We start from the raw sequence: 20,719 nt of genomic DNA, 5'->3' as shown, positions 1-20,719 counted from the left end.
TTTTGATTTATAAAAATTTTGTACTTACATTTGGGGACAGGCAATACAAAACAGAGAACAATGTAAATATGTATAAGGAAAATAAGTCTGTTCAATACAGTGAACAAACCTAACAACTGAGCTTGTTGACCTAAAAAATGAAACAGCCAGTTATTTTACCAGCAAAACAGGTTTATTTGGGAACAACAAACAACTGCAATTAGGGTCAAGCCAGCTACAGTAAAAGCCACAGCCAAGTCCCACAAACAAAGGAGGGAAAGGGAGGAAGTTGGGAGCAGTTGTTTAGAACAAAATTTCATGTAGGAAAGCGAGAGTTCAGGGTGAGGGGCTCTCATTAGCTTAGTAGCTAGGGTCTATTTCCTGTAGGAGATAAAATGTACACCTATCTATAGGTGTACATTCCTATCTATAATTGACAATCCTTCCCGTTATTTACCTAGAGTAACACAGTGTGAGAGCTCCTCCTTCTGGCCTCTCAACTCCATTTTAAATAAGGTTTCACTTTATTAATTTTCCAGCTTCCCAGGTGGCACTAGTAAAGAAACTCCCTGGCAATGCAGGAGAAATGAGAGACTCAGGTTTGATCTCTGAGTTGGGAAGATCCCCTGGAAAAGGAAATGGCAAACCACTCCAGTACTCTTGCCTAGAAAATCGCTAAGACAGAGGAGCCTGGCAGGCTATAGTCTACAGGGTTGCAAAGAGTCAGATGTGACTGAGCAACTAACACACTTAAAAATTTTCACAAGCTCAATACCAACAGAATTCTCTCGTGTGTGCTCAGTTGTGAGGCTCCTCTGTCCACGGGATTTTTCAGGCAAGAATACTGAAGTGGGTTGCCATTTCCTTCTCCAGTAGATCTTCCCAACCCAGGGATTGAGCCTTGTCTCCTGCGTCTCCTGAATTGCAGGCAGATTCTTCACTGCTGAGCTATTGAGGAAGCCCTTCAATACCAATAGAGTAATGGAACAAACTGGAATAACATTCAAAAGAACTTGCTGGTAAGAAGAACTATATTCAGTAACATGCTAAAATATATCTTTGACAATGACACATTTTATTGAATAGGGAATAAGGCAGCTTCCCCAGGGATCTCTGAGAGGCAACTGAATAACAAAAACTCATGTAATTGCCTTTTGCATCTAGCACAGAAAAATATATCATACTCATATGGTTTATAAATAATTGCCAGTTTGGCCTAATCACCAAACTTTGGTAATTGTGTCTCTTAATAAGTATAGATAGGAACTCCCTTCCAATCCAGAAAGCATCCCACCTCCATTCTAAAAGCAGACATCAGAGCCCAGCTATGACAATAAGAAAGAGAAAAGAGTTCAAATGAGCCTGAAAATTCATGATTCAACTTCATTCTGAGTGAGTTCTTTGATTCGATTCATGCAATGATCAACAGCGTTAATAAGTAAAGGAATCCAACTATCTTCTGGCTGTGGGGTCACATGACTTGCTCTGTGAATGCAATGGGAAAAACAGAAGTTAAATTTATTATACTGTCAAGGAAAAGACCTATCCTCAAAAGGGAGCATAGGGAAAACTACAATAAAAGAGGGCAAGTTTCTCTGCAGAAACTCAGCTGCTCCATAAGCAAAGCTAAAAGAAAACACTATACTCACTTTCTACTCTTTGAAATGGGGGTTTGGGAGTTGAGAATGGCTGTACAGGCTTATTCTCCAAAAGCTACTTGAGGATAAGTCTTCATACTCACTTTGTTATTTCAAGTGCCTTCTTTAAAACGGATACAAGTTTTGCAGACTAGAAAAAAAAAAAAAACAAGAGAAGTTACTCACCCTGAGCCCTACCACAAAAAGGAAAGGAGAGAAGACTTCCCTGGAGGTCCAGTGGCTGGGACTCTGAGCTCCCAGTGCAGGCGGCCTGGGTTCAATCCCTGGTCAGGGAAGTAGACCCCACAGGCCACAACTAAAAGATCCTGCATGCCACAACAAAGACCCAAGATACTTAGGGGCACAGCTAAAACTCAGCACAGCCAAACAAATAAAACAAATATTTAGGGGGGAAAAAAGGAAAGGAGGTAAAACACAGAAAAGAGGAAAAAAGTGGGGGTGGGGGGGAAGAGCTAAAATATTTTACTTGAGTATTAGAATATTTAATACTTTAGCTCTCTTCCCCCCCTTTTTTTTACATTCACTTTTTAAAAACTGACTTCTTAAGAAATAAACATCTTTAGCAATTCATCATGTCAGTTACCCTAGAAACAATTTTAAGGAATGCATGGTACATTGGTAGCATTCATACATCCTCATGTTATTTTGTCACTGGTATTCTTAAAATTCTGTAAGTAAAAAAAAAAAAAAAACCAAAAAAAAACAGTTGTTTCTGCTATATATATCCTGAACTATCAGCAGCTGGGACAAGAAGTCAATTTTTAAAAAGTGAAAGTGAGAAAAAAGGAAGGAGGAGAGTTAAAATATTATGGTATTTTAATACTCAAGTAATAAGAAGTCATTTAAAAAAAAACCTTGGAGGAAACAGTCAAAAACAAAAATGTTGATTAGGTGGCAGGATCATGGACTCTTCTCTATCTAGCAAAATCTTATTAATACTGCTTCCATAGCATATTTATAAGCTTTTTTATATTTAAATTTAAAAAAAAACAAAAAGAGGAAAAATATAACCTAAATTTGTCCTAACTGCTGATAGTTCCAGATATATACAGCAGAAACAACTTGGTTTTTTTTAAAAAACTTAAAGTTTTAAGAATACCAATAATAAGATAACATAAAGATGTATGTATGCTACCAATATACCATGCATTCCTTAAAACTGCTTTTAGGATAACTGACATGGCATATTACTAAGGATGTTTATTTCTTCAGAAGTCAATTTTTTTAAAGTGAATGTGAAAAAAAAAAGTTAAATGTCCAAAAGGATCCTAATTCTACTCCAAGGTGTTTCTACATTGTGAAGATACATTTGATGACTCTATTAATAATTTCCACTATCTAATTTACCAAATATTATTAGGACTGATACATCTGATGGTAAAATATAAGCTATCTGCAATTTTACTTCTCTTTCCAATAAAATGAGACATAATAACTTAAAGTTTATTAAAAGGAAAAAAAAAAGTACAGAACTCTTAGCACAGGACCTAGGACTTCAAAGAAAACAATAAAATCAGATTTTTATAAAGAGCTTAACCCTTCATGACCACTCATGGTTAAATCACATAATATGTCGATATTAGAATAGAGTATGTTTCTAAACACCTATTTTGGCCTATACTGGAAATTAGAAGCTTGTAACTTCACGTTGAAAGAATCCTAAAGTACTGTACTAATTAACACTTTCTCTCAAGGCATGGTTTTCTAAGGTCTTTGGGTGCATGCATGCTAAGTCACTTCAGCTGTGTCTGACTCTTTGCGAACCTATAACCTGTAGCCTGCCAGGCTTCTCCATCCACAGGATTTTCCAGACAAGAATACTGGAGTGGGTTGCCATGCCCTCCTCCAAAGAATCTTCCTGACCCAAGGATCAAACCATGTCTCTTACGTCTGCTGCATTGGCAGGTGCGTTCTTTACCGCTAGCACCACCTAGGAAGCCCCTCTAAGGTCTTTGGGTTTTTCTAAATGATTACCCAAGTGGTTATGGAAGAGAGAGTACTATCAGAGCTCATTGCTATCAGAATTCAAATTCAACAAAGGGGAGAAGTGATGTAGCACAGGGGTTTATCTCACAGGAGGCAGTATCTCTGTGGAGTTGAGCACTTCATATTTATTGGGATCGGGATGGGGAATACGTGTAACTCTATGGCTGATTTATATCAAAGTATGACAAAACCCACTGAAAAATTAAAAAAAAAAAAAAACAGAATGGAAAATAATCTTAAAATGGAATACTACTTAGTGGGGTAACTGAACAAAGGACAGCTACACACACAAATGAATCTCCCCTAAATCTCATACTAATTGAATAAAATAAATTTGACAAAGAAAAAAAAAAAGAAAAACAAATTCAACAAATATTTATCAAGCACAAACACATTGCGACATTACTATTGTATTTGCATCCAAATGTAACAAATAAACATACTCCCCACAGTTTAAGGAAATAACAATGATTACTGAAATTCTACCAATTAGGTCTGCAGCTATTCCCTCAAAGCCAGTACTTACGCTGATTCGCACAGTCAGAGGGCACACAGGTGGGTATATGCTCAGAGCCAAATCATCCACACTGAAGGGAGAAAGAAAAAATAACCATTAACCAAGAAGGAACAAAGCTCAGCTAGGTGGTCTCCAGGAAACAACTAAGGATGCAATGAGTGAGGAAATAATTCCCAGAAATGTATCAGTTCCTGAAACTGGGCAACCAATAAATAACCAATTCAACTGGTATTGATGGAACACATACATACCCTGTTTTACTAAGAAGTTGAGGGTGGAGGGGAACTCCCTTGGCCAGTAGGATGGGACATTATTAATTCAGTTTAAAATGTGAGGATCTGAAACCATAAGTTTAATAACTGATATAGGCAGAGTTCATCCCTGAATGCCACTAAAGTAGGCACCACTCTAATCAAGCAATCAAGTTAGTGCTGTACCACCAGAAACAGGACAAACTAATACCATGTGCCTCTCCAATATGATGCAATGAAAAGCATGAAACACTCAACTAAGTGATATTCTTGCCAAAAAATGTTTAATCTGAATATAATTATGAGAAAACAATCATATGAATCCAGATTGCTGGATATTCTACAATGCAACTGACTTGGATTCTTTAAAAATGTCAAGAAAATAAAAAAAATTTTTTAATGTCAATGATTAAAAAAAGCTAAAAAAGGACAGGAACTATTTTAGTTACAAGATACCAAAGGAGAAGACAACCAAATGCAGTATGACCCCTTGACAGGACCCTGAATTAAACAAACAAAAAAGCTATAGAAGATGTTTTAGAGACAGCTGGGGAAATCTGAATATTAAATAACATTATTATATTCAGTATAATCTTTATCGTCAGGGAATGGCAACCCACTCCAGTATTCTTGCCTGGAGAATTCCATGGACAGAGAAGCCTGGCAGGTTATAGTCCACGGGGTTGCAAAGAGTCAGACCTGACTAAGCAACTAACACACACAAACACATATTCAATGTAAATTTCTTAAATGTAATACTAAGAGTAAAACTGTTTGTTCTTAGGAAATACATGGTGAAATATTCAGGGGAAAACGTCACTGATGTCTGCAACTTACTCACAAATGGTTCAGGGATAAAAATAGCACATCTATTTCAGTTTTTAAAAAGGCACATCTAATTACAGAGAAATAAACCAATACCGAAAAAAAAAGTGAACAACAGGTAAACCTAGATGGAAGTACAGGTACTCACTACAATACTTTTTAACCCTTCCTGCAGGTTTGAAAACTTTCAAAACAAAAAGATGGGGAAAAACCTTCAGGCAACAGCACAAGTTGAGATCAGAATGCTGCTGCCTGGATGTTTTGAGTGGAGGTCACGCTTACCTAGGGCTGATCTCATCAGAAATGTCCACAATGTCATCCAGCTGGGCCACCTGATCCTTCTTTCCGTTCTCTGCCACTGAGAGCCGGATTTTCTTCAGGCAGGCTTTGGATGCTCTCACCAGTGCAAGGCATGGGATTATGAGCTCCTGGTCTTCCTCTGACCAATATGAATCCCGATTGTTTGGACATCCCAATATATCCTCCTCATCAACATGGTTGTCAGAGCTGTCCTCCTCAACGTCATTCAAGAGGCCACAGTAAGGGTCACATTCTTCCACAGCCTAAGATACAAGATGATATATGTGAAAGCCAGGAAAAAAAAAGTATTAATACTTTTAGCATCATGTCTGAGTTGTCCCCAAACTTCAGCCAGCTATTTCCCTAAATGGCTACAGAGCTGAATCATCTCACACATGCTGTTCTAACTCTCCTAGTGCAGCAATGGAACAGAGAGGAATGGTACAAATCACACCCCCACACGGGGCAGGGGGAGATGGGTGATGGAGGATGGGAGTGAGGGGAGGACCCATGTGGTCCACACTTAACACATCTTCTCTCTTTATAACCAATTCTCATCTACTAGACATAGAGTGGCCTTCCAATGACCATCAAAGAAAGAGGTCCTCTCACCTGCTCCATCTCCTCATGTGCATCCTTCACAAGATCCACACTCTTTGTCAGCACTGAAAGGGCTGCAGCTTTGTTATCTATGAGTGAAGAATCAGAAGCACTACCGTTAATGCAGAATCCCGACAATTCTCTTAAGTCTGCAAAAAGCAACAGTGCTCTCATCTGAAGAGAGTGCCAAGGACAGTAAACAAGGGCAGCAGTTGAATGTAAAATTCTTCTCATATACATCCTCTGGGTGCCCAGGCAGGGGGGCTAAAAAGCTTTCTGTCATTCACCGTAGGAAGAAATACAATGGTCACATGATATTTCTCAGCAAGGTACCCTTGGATGAGCACTGCTCTTGGCCTACCAGGCTCTACCCCATAACTGCTTCAGTGTCCCCAAAATACTGCCCCTGGGGCAGGACCAGAAGAGAAAACCATATCTGTTCAACAAGAGACAGAGCCACAGTCAGAGGTTGTTCTGAGTTTAGAAGTTATGTGACCTAAAAAGACTGACAAAAAGAATACATACCTATCTTTTCATGTTGGTGATAAACCAAACCTATTTCACTGTTCTTTACAAAAGTAAAAATACATACATACTGCAAAACTGGCAGCTAGATGTGAGGTCTGTCAGCTTTGGCCAGCAGGGTCAATGTCTACTTTCCACTCTCACCCACCTTTTGGAATCTGAGGTACATGGTGGCACGCATCCCAGACACTGTTGTAGGAAATCAGGTTCTCAGGGCTGCTGAAAGGAATCAATAAGGATATATTAATAACCTGGGTTCCTGTTTCCTACAAAAGTCCTTCCTGCTGGTCATTAATCTCAGTTATCAGTAACTATGCTGTTAAAATGACTTTTTCCCCCCTCCCAGAAGCAAAGAACCCCATTACCCAATAACTCCAGCTGTGGCATCACTACCTCTGAGCTGGATTGATGTAAAGTGCTTCCACAAGCTGAGCCATGTCATCCACGATGTCCAGAGTGGCGCTCCGCACCAGCTTTCGCAGGGTGATGCCTGTAACCAGACCCAAAGACTAAGCAGCCTGTTCGTCTTTCCAGAAGTCAGGAAAGTCTTCCCGAGAATCTAAGCTCTACAGAATTTGAGGTAATGTGCACCCATGTGCTTTAACTGGAGTGCCAACACAAAACCCAGGTCTTATGCATATCCCCATGTCATTTGCTTGCTCCTCCCACCATTCCTTAGTGGTATTTTCCAAAAGAGATCTGAAACAAAATCGTTCCATGACAGCATGTATTCATTTATTAAAAAGTAGTTTCTTGGGACTTTCCTGGTGGTCCAGTGGCTAAGACTCTACACTGCCAACACAGGGGCCAGGGTGCAATCTCTGGTCAGGTAACTAGATCCTACATGCCACAACTTAGAGTTCACATGCTGCAACTAAAGACCCTGCATGCCATAACAAAGGCTGAAGAGCGCGCCTGCCGCAACTAAGACCTGGCACAGCCAAATAAATAAAATAATAAATATTTTTTAAAACAGTGATTTCTTGACATTTGTGGATAAAACACTTTGAGTTTAAACCACATGAGTAACCCTGAAGATCCATGAGACATTTATTCATTTATAATTGTAACCTGATAATAATCAAGACATGAATATACAGGCAGAGCTGGGGGCCACTTAACCAATAAGGGAGCTCAGAAACAGCATGTGATGAGGAGGAGGAGCCTGGGGATGGCACTGATAACCAAGCAGTATCTGTGGTGATTATAATGCGTTAGGAGATGGAGAAGCCAGTGAGAATTAAAAACGTTAAGAGTCAGGTAAGGCAGGGGACATGAGAACACAGTATCTGAACCTTAGCACAAAGGCTTACTTATGGAGGTCACTTATATAACTACCTTTGACTGAACTTAATGAGACAAAGTTACATTCATTACATGCTCAAATTGAGGAAAAGGTAAAATTCTCAGGACATAAGCTGTCACATTAGCAAAGATCTACCCCATAAACTGAACACGTATGTGTATGGAGTGGCTTACCCTGATCCTTGGGAAACAAAGAGTACACTGCAATAATTGCCTTGATGGCAGCATGCACTTGTTCACAGAACCTCTGGGTTTCCTATGAGATGATAAACCAATTTCAGAGAAAAAGAAATGGATTAGGTCGATGTGGTCAAGCCATCTACAGGGGGAAAGAGCAGACATCTGGACGGCATCATCAAACATTTTCTGAAGTCTTACTATGCACTAGGCCCTGTGCTGTTCTCATCACATACCAGGGAGGAGTTAGCTGGATACCAGATACTGAGCAGAAACTCAGTAAGACATGAAGAAACTGTAGGAAAAACATCCCTGATACTCTATATCCCAAGATATCTGTGATTGGCTTTGAGATATTCACCATATCTTAGACCAGGAGTTGGCAAACTAGAACCCAAGGGCCAAATCAGGTTCACTGCCAGTTTTTGCAAATAAAATGTTTCTGGGACACAGCCACACTCATGCGTTTACATATTGTCTATAATAGTATTCGCACTACAGAGGCCGAGTGGAATAGCTGGACGGCAAAGCCTAAAATGTTTACTATCTGGCCCTTTACAGAAAAGCTGTCAGCTCTATCTTAGACCGTTAACCAATTGTCTATCTCTCTGCCTCTGTGTCTGTCTCTGTCTGTCAAATTGACTTTACAATGCTCAATGTTGACTATCTTTCTTCTAGGCAGTCACTGGCTTTCCCTTATCTTCCTTGTCCTCACTGCTCTGCTAAATTCCAAGCCAGTGCTACGCAAAATGTGATCTACAGATTGGTGCCAGTCCATAAATGATCTGTTACCAGTCTGAGATGGATAGGTACAACGATTGAGAATACTTAGAAACTTTTATGTCAATTTGACATTGTTTCAACATCCAAACATATAGTTTTGTTAAAATACCATGTTGTAAGGACTGGAATTAAAAAAAACAAAACAAACCCATTCTTTGGCAGAATTAATGTGCTGAGATCCTAAGAAAGCAATTGTGATTCAAATATATATAATTCATATAAAACCATATTCTAATTTTTCATCTACGAATGAAAAAACCACTGTCCTGAGCATGTACAGAGTAATCAAACTGACAAAAATTAAAGACAAAGATAAAATATTAAAAGCAACAAGGTGACAGATAAGTCATACAAGACTTATAAGTGACAGATAACATACAAGAGAACTCCCATAAGGTTACCAGCTGATTTCTCAACAGAAACTCTTATCACTTGTGTAAAAACAAGAAACCAAAAAAATAAAAAATAAAATAAAACAAAATTAAAAAATAAAAAATAAAATAAAAAAACAAGAAACCATATGCACTTAAGTGTGAATATGCATAGCATATACATGAAATAATACAAAAGGTACAAGAGACAGGAGATATAAACTTTTTAGCACATTTAACTTTGATATCTTTTGAAACTTATACTGTCTACATTATTAAGTATAAATATAATTCAGTACAAAAGAGTATTATGTAGTATAATAGAAAAGATGGAGCTCAAACATCAGAGAGAACCTAATTTAAGACCTAGCTCCACTACTTATCTACCCTAACCTGAGCCTCTGAGCCTGCCTGTTCATCTGTCAGAAAGGGATCATGTATGTGAAAACACTTAGCAAACAGAAAGTACTTGAAAAAATGTCCAAAAGGAAATAACCAGGATGAACTTCAGAATGAACCAATATTTAGAAGAGCCATCTACCCCATGACAACTACTGCATTCGACAATTTGATCTTCAGAACTATCCTGTGGTGTGAGAACCTTCATCTTACTCGACAGATGAGGAAATTAAATCCCCAGATTTGAGTGTAAAAGGTGGAAAGAAAATGAGAGGCTTCCGAAGGAATACTGAAGCAGCACAAGAATTCTAGAAAAGTGACGCCCACCTGTGGAGATGGCAGTGGAAGTCGAGAGAAGGCTACGGTCAGAGTCGTGGCTTCCCTTGACACTGTCACAGCTGCCTCATCTGGGTGGGGTGACAGAGCAGGTGGCAAGGCCAATATGTTAGTGCCAAAAGGACAAGGCTGCAACGGCTGCACGGACTTTGAAGATAATGCGTTCCCTCTCCACCCCTGCCCGCTGAGACGTCTCAAAAACACCTCCAAAAATCAGTGTTTTATATTTCAATCTCGGAGGTACCAAGGATAGGTAAGGAGGAGTATCCCCGCAGAGAGGCTGGGGCGGGGCGAAACGGGAAGAAAAGGAGTAGGGAAGAGAGGAGAGACAGCAGTCTCCAAAAGGAGAGGCACTCACTGAGTCTTCTCCAAAAGGCCTCCCGATCAAACTCCTTGGTGGTTTCCTGGGCTTCGCCGACTAGCGGGTGCGGGGTGTGGGCCGGGCGGCGACAAACGAAAGAGCACAGGTAAGCGGAACGACCTCCCGGCCCCACCTCCTCTGCCCGGACCCGCCGCCGCCACCAAGGCCTGGCCCCTTCCCACCCAAGCCCGCCCCTGCGGTCGCCCGTCCCCACTACGTCAGCTCACCCCGCACTCCGGGAAGCAGCTCCCGCAGCTCCCCGGCTAGGTGCCGAAGCTGCTCCAGAGGCGGATCCAGGGTGGGGTCTGGGGCTGCAGGTACAGCTGCGCTCTCCATCTCTGAACCGCGTTAGGAGCCAGCAGAGTAAGCCCCCGCAGCAGCTTCCGGAGCCGCACTGCTGTCTCAGCTCCTCTTCCAGGCCGCAGGTTCGCTTCCGGCAACCTGCCGCGCCTCGGAAGCCCAGCCACGCCCCTTCCGCTCTCAAAAGCCCCGCCTCACTCTCGCTCCTAGCGACACAGGCAAGACCCAGATCGAGTTATTTCTTATTCATCATTCATTTATTGGTATTTGATTAGTTGAAAACACCCCCGACTGAGGAAGCAGAGAGCCCATAATCCTGTTGAAAAGAGGGACTAGGAACTAATCAAGGGTAGTCAGGGGCAGGTCCAAGTTTGCACGTTCTCTGTCCCTAAAGTGGCCTTACAGGCTGCCGAGTTCCAGACACTGTGCTAGGTACTTCACATGAGGTAACTAAAAAACACACTGAGTGGGCCTCAGATACTCCCATATCCACCAGCCCCTGCCCTGTGGATCTCCTAGATAAAGGCTTTCTCTTCATAAAAGTAAATCCACCCTTTATCTTCTTGGGGAAGGAAGGAATCATGGCATTATATAGAGAATTTTCTGCAGTCCATTCTGCAAGAATCAGTAGTAGGTAACCCCCCAACTCCCAAGTGTCCAAGTAACAGCAGCTCCCTGAAGTTTGCCCGTCAATACTGGCTTTCTGCCTGCTGCTGAGGCAGAGGCCTGGGCTACAGAGGTGGATGAGGAGATACAGACTTCAGGAGCTCAAGTGGCTTTTTAGCCGCACTATGAAGGCTCCAAGCTCAGCAGAGTTCAGCGACCAAACACAACGAATGAGAACAGGTGTTGCCAGTGTCAACCAGGTCCGTAAAGGAGAGAGTAATAAAGCTAGAGTGCCATATGTCATATGGAGAAAGTAGCAGGAATAAATATGCCAGATGTACAGCAGTAACATAAGTAGGTGAACAGGTATAATTTTCAAGTATTTTCCTTGACGGAGATGAGACCTGAAGCTGTGGCCAAAGCACCGCTGCAGCAAAATCCAACACAGGTAAACCATCAAGGGGATGTTAAAAAACACCAGCTGGAAAGAACAGAACAGAACCATTAGCTTATTAAGCCCTGGTGGGGTCAGGTCTCACTAGCACATTATTGGTGGCTCCTAGAAATATGTTGCTTTCTCTCTTGGAGGTTAACTGATCCTTTATGCCTTAATTACACTTGTGTCATTAGTTGTTTATTTGCTTGCATCCTTTTGTTCATCTTAAAGGCAAGTGTCATTTCATTTCTGTTGAAGCCCTCAAATGTCTAAGGCAGAAATGAATATATATGTCTATGTACAAACACACACACACATACATATATACAGTACTCTTTTTTTTTTTTTTTGGCAGAGTGAGGGGGGAACTTGGATATCACTATTTTTTCTTTACTTTACATTTGTAAGTGAAGTAACATAATAAATACTGGAATACACACTAGAAGATTTAAGATTTATAATTCAACCATAACTACAGTATGAGTTTTCATTCACCAAATAATTATTGAGCACTCATTATGTGGCAGGCACTGAGCAAGGCTCTAGGCAAGGGACACACTGATGAACAAGTCAGAAAAGATGCTTCAGATAGCTTACATTCTACTACAGAGAAGAGGAAACCCACCCCCCAAAAATAGGAGGGGGAAGATAATTACAGATGTTGATAAATTCACTGAAGAAAATAGCTGGTTACAGAGCAACGGGAGATGGGCTCTCTGAGGTGTGAAGGACTGAAATGAGTCAGTGGAAGAGCATTCCCAGGCAGAACAAATGAAAAGCCCAGAGATGGGCCCATCTCCCATTACCCTCCTGTTGGCCTGGAACATGATAAGGTAGGTGGAATTTGGGGCAGTCAGCAGGACCCAGACTGCTTTAAGAGTTTTAACTGACAATAGGGAGACAATAGCAACAACGGGAAACCAGTTGGGGGTTACTGCAGTAGCCCAGGCAAGAAATAATTATTAGGTACTTCCCTGGTCCCCCTGATTCACTGCAAGAATCCACCTTGCAATGCAGGGATGTGGGTTTGACCCCTGGTTGGGGAACTAAGATCCCATATGCCGTGGAGCAACTAGGCCCACGCACCACAACTACTGAGTGCATATGCTCCAGAGCCCAAGCACAACAACTAGAGAGCCCAAGTGCTGCAAGGAGAGATCCCTCATGATGCAACAAAGATCTTGCATGCTGCAATTAGGGCCTGACACAGCCAAATAATTTCTTTTTAATAAAGAAATATGATTAGGTTAAGAGTGGTGGTAACAGTGACAGAGAAAAGTGGTGGATTCAAGACATGCACAGTGCTACTTGCTGATGAACTAGATAAAAAGTGTGAGGGAAGGGAAGAACTTAAGATGCATCCTAGATAATTTATTTAAACTGCAAAGAACTGGGGAGAAACAGGTTTGGGGATACAAATGAAAGGTCCTGTTAGAGGTATATTAAGTTGAGATTCCTGTGAGATATCTAAGGAAGATGTGAAATGCCAGTTGTATATACAGGCACATGAGGTGCAGAGAAGAAGTCTAGGTCAAAGATATAATAGATTTATGAGCTATGGGCCTAGATGATACATAAAGTCCATTCTTGGTATACTATTTATTAAAATATGATTGTAAGCCCACTTTTTGGTAAAAGTTAGTTGGAATAAGGATGCTCCTGTCAAAGCTATGGTTTTTCCAGTAGTCATGTATATGTATGTTAGAGTTGGACTATAAAGAAAGCTGAGCACCAAAGAATTGATGCTTTTGAACTGTGGTGTTGGAGAAGACTCTTGAGAGTCTCTTGGACTGCAAGGAGATTAAACCAGTCAATCCTAAACGAAATCAGTCCTGAATATTCACTGGAAGGACTGATGTGAAAGCTGAAGCTCCAACACTTTGGACACCTGATGGCAAAGAGCTGACTCACTGGAAAAGACCCTGATGTTGGGAAACACTGAAGGCAGGAGGAGAAAGGGACGATAGAGGATGAGATGGATGGCATCACCGATTCGATGGACATGAGTTTGAGCAAGCTCCAGGAGTTGGCGATGGACAGGGAAGCCTGACGTGCTGCAGTCCATGGGGTTGCAAACAGTCAGACACGACTGAGTGACTGAACTGAAAAGAAGGATGCTCTTGAGGGACAGCCTCCATCTACATAATAGAAAACTGAACTAGACCTGGATCTCGTCACATATGAAATGCTGCTAAACAAAATATTCTGGCTTGTGGTCAGTGTTCGCTAGGCAGAGATCTTCCCTACTTGTCTGTCTCTAACCCTGCAGATCATGCTTTACTGTCCTCCTATGAGGCTGTGAACTCATTTTGAACAATGTTTTTGGATCTCTTATAAAACTTCAGATCATCACCTCAGATTTTTGATCCATTAGCCCCATTAGGTGAGAACAATCAATAAATAAATTGTTAGGTAAACAGTTTTCAAACCTGTTTACAGAGATTTGCTACAAGTCTGGGTTTTTTATTTGTGTTTGTTCTAAAGAAATCTCAATCCAAATGCAAGCCTAATGTATCAGTGTTTTCATAAACAAGTGAATTGCTAAGACATAGCTAGAAAGCTTCCACTAGGTAACTGACCCACTTTTCTTGTGTGTCTATTTTCTCTTTCCTCCCTCTGAAATAGTTTCCTTCTTCATTATCATAACCAATTTTGGTTTACTCAGAAGTCTATCATTTATTCTACCATAAGTCTCTTCTTTCACTGTTTGTAGATGAAAAAGCACAGTAAAACAACCAACCAATCAAAACCTCTCTTACCTCTTATAAACCTTCCTGCCAAAAACGTATTTTAGATGCTTACAAGAGTGGTGGAAGAAAGAGCTTGGAAAGCACTATAAAAACAAATAAACACCAAATACTAAAGACTGCCCTGCCGGTAAGTTAGGACACATGATCTGTGGTATTTAATTTGGGAGTTTGGATTTAATTTATAATTGTTATGCAATTAATCCAGCAGGACCAAGATGTTCTTAAATTGTATTTCTGAATTCTTACCTGGAGAATTCCAACTATAAATGTTATACTGCCTTGTAGGAAATGTCCATCAACAAAGATTCCAAAGGAAAAGCAGCAGCCCAATTTGCCTTTAATGATTTCACCAACAAACCATGGGCCTGAAAGAGGCAATGGACAGGAAAGGAATTTATATAACTATGACTCTGATTACACACACAAGATACATTTTAGGACTAATGAAGAAATATAAGACTAGTCATCTATAAGCATTTATTTGCATAGCTTTTCTTCTCTGTTAATCTCTGTGTTGTTCCCAATATCCCAGGTAACCAATTATTTGCTCTTTTGCACCCTATTTCTCTAGATTATAAAATTGCCTAAGTGCTATATCTGGAATAGATTCCAGAAACAGACTGGAGTACATTCACAAATTTTAGAAGATTCTATTGCAGTAATGCATTAACTTTCCTTTAAGAAGCAAAGAGGTACTCCATAGACACCATACTTAATTTTCCAGATAACTGAAATTTACTCCTTTAAGCAGTAAGACTTCAATCACTTTAATCATTTTTAAAGGTACTTCTTATCTTTCTTATTAATATTAATGAATGCATTTCAACCTTTTCTTGCTGCCCCACAATCCTTACTTTGTACATCAACTACATACTCAGGGTTAACATGTTCATAGCTTAACTCACTTCTTTATTTTAATTTTTCATCTGCAATGCCAGAATAACTTTTCTCTACTCTCTGTTATTATTTACTGCTCCTTCTCAATGTGCAGTTTTCTGGAACTACTATACTGTCAAGAGTGATTAAGGGACAGTCAGATTTCCTTTCTCAAAATGCAATACTAACATTTGCTGGTAAGAGTAGAGTTCAACTTTAAAAAGTCACAGGCAATTTTCTCAGATATATATTATATATACTCCATTAGATACATCTTAGTTTAAATTTCAACCTTTAAAAATGGAAGAACTTCTCCTCTTCTAATGTTTCCCTTTATAGTCAGGAAGCAAATCACTTGCTTTGGTCCTAGTGGAAAACAAGTGTCTGAAACAGCCTCAACCCATCTTCTAACAAGGAAACCAACCTCTAAAGGGGAATCTGCCATAGCTTGTTATACAAAATTGTAAAGAGTCATATTTTTATTTAACTACTTTCTGTTCTCTGGTGAGGGTAACTAATGAGGAAATAAAAGTCCAAAGATGGACTAAAAGTATAAAATATAGACTAAAGATATATTAACTCCTAAATGACTCTTAGTAAGGAACATTCATAAAAAGCTTTAAAAAGAGACTCACGGGGCTTTCTGTTTCCATAAATGACTAAAGTGATTTTGTCAGTATTGAGTATAATAATTAATATGAGAAGAGCTCAGATGCCTGAACTCACTGCTTATCTCGCTTTCTCTCTCTTTTGAGCTGAGTTTCTAGGAGTCACAAGGTAGTGAAGAGTCATTCAACTACATACTAGGCATTGTGTTTACTGCTGAGCATAGAGAGGAACAAGATAGATAAGACATCAATCCATAGTCTAATGAGGGGAGAGATGACATACACAGAAGGTAATCATAAATTCTGACAAAGTAATGAGAGAAATAAAGTGTGGTGAAATAGAGGACAAAGCTTTAACGTGATCAAAGGTTGCTCTGAGGAGATAACATTTAAGCTGAACTTCTATTAAGGTTCTACACAAATACTAATCATCATGGTCCTTTCAGCACCCTTAAGTTAACCTGGTGTTGATTAAATGTCCTTTAAGTTAGGAAAGGACTACTGTATCCCCCAAGCTCATGCCCCAGGAAAGGAAGAGGCCACGTGCCAGTCACTGTGCTCTCCAGAACCTAAATGGCTAATGTTAAAATTCTCAATACATTCTTTGGCAGAATTCCCCACAATCTCAGGTTTCCTAAATGACTTACCCAGCACTGTATACAGGGTCAGCAACAACACAGAATAGTAGGAGATATTCAGTTTGCTCAAGACATGAAGGGAAAATGACATCAAATTTATAAATCCTGGCGGTCCTAAACAGAATAAATTGGAAAACTCCAGTAAACACATTCAAAGTTCAGGTTCTTTAAAATATTTTCTAGAAGACCTCCAATGGCTATCTACTACATCTTCAGCAAATCATTTGTAATATGGATGACATTACTTTAAATCAGAAGTTGGCAGGAATGCTGGTAAGCCATTTCACTTAGAATTACAGAGGGTAGGAAGGTCAAAGCAATGGTGTAAGTTGCAAGACACATACAAACACACACACACACACACACACACAAATATTCTATGCTCAAAAAATGATCAAGTTTTTGTTTTCCATGAGACTTAGTATCCGAACGTACAAACTTCCAAAAGTTATATCAAAGTATTTCAAAGGTCACCCAGTGTTCTGGGTGCACTGCAGCACTATTTACAATAGCTAAGACATGGAAGCAACCTAAATGTGTGCATGCGTGCGTGCTCAGCCATGTCTGACTCTTTGCAACCCCACAGACTACAGCCTACCAGGCTCTTCCATCCATGGAATTTTCAAGGCAATAACACCAGACTGGGTTGCCATTTCCTATTCCAACACACTATGTCTAAGACAGATAATCAACAAGGATCTACTGTATAGCAGTTTTGGTTCCAAATTGGGAAGAGCTGACTCACTGGAAAAGACCCTGATACTGGGAAAGATTGAAGGCAGGAGGAGAAGGGGACAACAGAGGATGAGATGGTTGAATGGCCTCACCAACTCAATGGACATGAGCTTGAGCAAGCTCCAGGAGTTGGTGATGTAGAGGGAAGCCTGGCGTGCTACAATCCATAGGGTCACAAAGAGTCAGACATGAGTGAGTGACTGAAAAACAACAGCTATATAGCACAGGGAACTACTACTCATTCATCTCTCATTCTAGTCTGGTACTTCTCAAAGTATTGATCCACATATCCATTCATCATCATTATTTATTTATTTTAAATATATCATTCCTTAGCCTTAGAGGCAGCTACGCTATAAATTTTAAGCAATGATTCTCTACTTTGGCCGTACATTAGAATAACCTGGGGGAACTTTTAGAAAATACTCGTGCCCAAGTCTCACTCTCCAGAGATTCTGATTTAGTTGGCCTGGAAAAGAGGGGAGTTGAGGCAGCAACCCAGGGGATTCTAGGCAGCAGGACTGAGAGATACTGCTTTGGACAGTGCCATGCTTCTCAGCCCTACCACACACTGGAATCATCTGTGGAGCTTTAAAAAATCTACTGATGCTTAGGTCCTACCCACAGATATTCTGTGTAAGCACTGAAAGTTCTGTGTAGACACTGCGATTTTAAAAGTTCCCCAGGGCATTCTAAGGTGTAGTCAGATTGAGAAGTGTTGTTTATAGAAAAGAACTGACCTGGAGTCAGACTCTTATTGGCTATAAGACACTAGATAACCTACATTAACTCTGCAGTCCTCAGTTTTCTAGTCTTTAAATGGGAGACAATAATACCTACCTCACAGGACTGTTTTAAGATTAAGTAAGATGATATAAGTAAAAATACATTATGAATGTTAAATAACTATACAAAAATACTGGTAGTCCCACATGAGGCTGAGGCCTCCCTCAATTATTTATTTGTTTACATTTTGTGCAATAATGCTTTTTGAACTTTTTCACAGAATTTTTTAAAATATATATAAGCAGGAAAACATTCAGTAGGATATGTATACTACCTATGCAGTTAATCATCTTATAGTTTAAACTTTACTATAGTCCTCCCCTTCCCCACAATCAGTTCCCGGGATTTCATCCAAGTCAGGAAGGAATAAGGAACATTTATTTCAACAAGTATCAATATTTATTGTCTGTAATGCACAAACTCAGTGCTGGGTGCTGTAGAAAACAGAAAAGAAGTACTAAACAAGAGCTCCTATATAGAGGAACTTGAGTCTGATTGAGGAGAAAATACATACATTTGAAGTTGTGATGTAAACAAGGTGATTGGCTGGTTAAATACAGAATTAATCCTTAGGAAGGGCTCTTGGGATTCAGAGACACAAAAGTTCATTATGACCTGGAATGGATGGAGAATATGGTGCGGAAAAGGGGGTTTGAAGTGAGCACGATAGTTTGAAGAATGCATCTCACAGAGTTCAGGCAAAGACAGTCTGCCCTGATATTTACTTAGTCAGGAGATTATGGGATGCACGAAAGTAAGGTCTTCTAAGAATAAAAGGAACCCACGGTGACTAACCTTTATGCTCTGGATATGCTTGATACCGAAAAATAATGAGAACGATGAGCTGCATCAGCGCAATCATCACAAATGTCACCCGGGCCTGCAGACCAAGAGAAATTAACGTGAGACAGACACATGGATACATATTCAGTGTTTATAATCAGCCCCATTAACACAAATGGAAATGACATCATTAGGACAAGTGACTATATAAGAAAAATATACAAAGAGAATTGAAAATCTGATGCAGCAAAGAAGATAATTATAAGTTGCCTCAGCATTTGTCTTTTAAGATTTGGATACCTGGACCAACATTGAAACTAAATAATTTCATACAGTTACATAAAATCAAACTAAAATAGTCCACTTTCAGTGTACTAGGTTAAGTATAATTTGTACTGTTTTATTTAAAGTCTTATAAGAGTGTTACAAACTTACAGGGGGAGGGCAGAAGGGGGGAAGGGATAGTTAGGTAGTTTGGGATGAACATGTACATACTGCTATATTTAAAGTGGATAATCAACAAAGACCTACTGTATAGCACAGGGAACTCTGCTCAATATTATGTAACAACCTAAATGGAAAAAGAATTTGAAAAAGAATAGATACATGTAAATGTATAACTGAATCACTTTGCTGTACTCCTGAAACTATCACAACACTGTTAATCAACTATACTCCAATATAAAATAAAAAGTTTTTTTTAAAAGTATAAAAATGAAAAAAAAAAAAACAAAACCCAGTATGCAGTACACTACAAGCTGAATGAACAGAGGCTGCATTTCCTTATGCTTTCTCCACCAGGAAATCACTCACTTGAAGATTAATTCATAGTAAAGAGACATGTAATCTAGGTTCTTGTTCTCCAAGTATGGGCCCCACGTCATCTCTGGAATTACCTTGAGCCTCTTAGGAATGCAGAATCTCAGGCCCCATTTCAACTCTACTAATCAGAATCAGCATCTTATTCACATTTCCAGGTGATTCATAAGTACACCAAGGTTTTCAAAACCTGATCTAGGTGACTATTAAAATTCCCCAAAAGAAAAATAAATGATTTGTAAAAATGAGATGCAAATGTCCATTAGGCATATTTTTTTTAATGTTCAATCACACAAGTAATAAAAGTAAATTAAAATAATAAGTAATGCACAGTAAGTCTGTGAGAATATAAGAGGATATTAACCTATCTTTGGAAGGTGAATGAAGGGGGTTTAAATTTTCTTCTCAACATTGTAGTGCATTTTATGTTAATACCCAGGAGAGGGAGATCTGAGGAAACTAGCTTGTAAATTGCCAAAGCTTCTCTGAAAGACAGTTTGACAGTGTATATTAAAAACTAAAAAACAAAAAAATATATTCATTCAAGAAATATTTATTTGAGGGTCTACTTGTGTCAGGCATACCAAAAAGACATTCTTGCCCTCATGGGACTTATCTTTTCATGAGGGAGAACAAACCAAAAATAATGAATATAATAAATAATTCTAAAATCTGTATAATTATATAAATTATATAATAAATAAATGAAGCATGTAGAATGTGTTCATTCTTTGATCCAACAATTCATTTCCAGAAATTTCCAAAAAAACTAATAAATGCAGAAACAAGCAATATTTTTACAGTAGAGGGAAAAATTGGAAACAAATGCTCAACAACAGGGAAATGGTCAAATAAATTAAGGCATATCTATGACAATAAGCATTATTTATAAAACAAATTTGATGTAAGAAAATCACCAAATTTCTCAGTAGAAAAAATCAAATGGAAAAAGAGAATGAAAAGTATATTACCATTTTATAGTAAAAACTTATATCCAAATGTAAATAAC

At 39.4% G+C, this 20,719-nt stretch overlaps 2 protein-coding genes across 9 annotated transcripts in view; both read right to left on the bottom strand.

The window, feature by feature from the left end:
• Nucleotides 1-150: 150 nt before the first annotated feature.
• CCNDBP1 (cyclin D1 binding protein 1) lies at nt 151-10,820 on the bottom strand. 4 transcript variants are annotated; one of them, XM_065940483.1, is made up of 11 exons: nt 10,601-10,820; nt 10,371-10,430; nt 10,004-10,083; nt 8,121-8,202; nt 7,035-7,131; nt 6,790-6,860; nt 6,129-6,205; nt 5,499-5,779; nt 4,150-4,210; nt 1,721-1,767; nt 151-1,464 (listed from the first exon to the last, which is right to left on the bottom strand). In XM_065940483.1, the coding sequence occupies exons 1-11, from the start codon at nt 10,707-10,709 to the stop codon at nt 1,350-1,352; spliced, it is 1,080 nt and encodes a 359-aa protein (XP_065796555.1). In that variant the 5' UTR covers nt 10,710-10,820; the 3' UTR covers nt 151-1,349. The 4 variants fall into 4 exon arrangements, with proteins under 4 accessions (XP_065796555.1, XP_065796556.1, XP_065796557.1 ...); XM_065940484.1 differs by having other exon boundaries at nt 6,790-6,857; XM_065940485.1 differs by lacking the exons at nt 8,121-8,202; nt 10,004-10,083.
• Nucleotides 10,821-10,919: 99 nt separating this feature from the next.
• TMEM62 (transmembrane protein 62) overlaps nt 10,920-20,719 on the bottom strand; it is a 34,386-nt gene continuing 24,586 nt past the window's right edge. For all 5 annotated transcript variants that reach the window (XM_065940478.1, XM_065940479.1, XM_065940482.1 and 2 more), the window contains 4 exons: nt 18,904-18,988; nt 16,597-16,701; nt 14,712-14,830; nt 10,920-11,760 (listed from right to left, as the gene is read on the bottom strand). In XM_065940478.1, coding sequence (XP_065796550.1) covers nt 11,434-11,760; nt 14,712-14,830; nt 16,597-16,701; nt 18,904-18,988 — 636 coding nt within the window. In that variant the 3' untranslated portion in view covers nt 10,920-11,433. The remainder of the gene's footprint in view (nt 11,761-14,711; nt 14,831-16,596; nt 16,702-18,903; nt 18,989-20,719) is intronic.

The sequence above is a fragment of the Muntiacus reevesi genome, chromosome 7, assembly GCF_963930625.1.
Source record: "Muntiacus reevesi chromosome 7, mMunRee1.1, whole genome shotgun sequence".
Lineage (NCBI taxonomy): Eukaryota > Metazoa > Chordata > Mammalia > Artiodactyla > Cervidae > Muntiacus > Muntiacus reevesi.
This window is presented reverse-complemented; position numbering and strand designations above follow the sequence as displayed.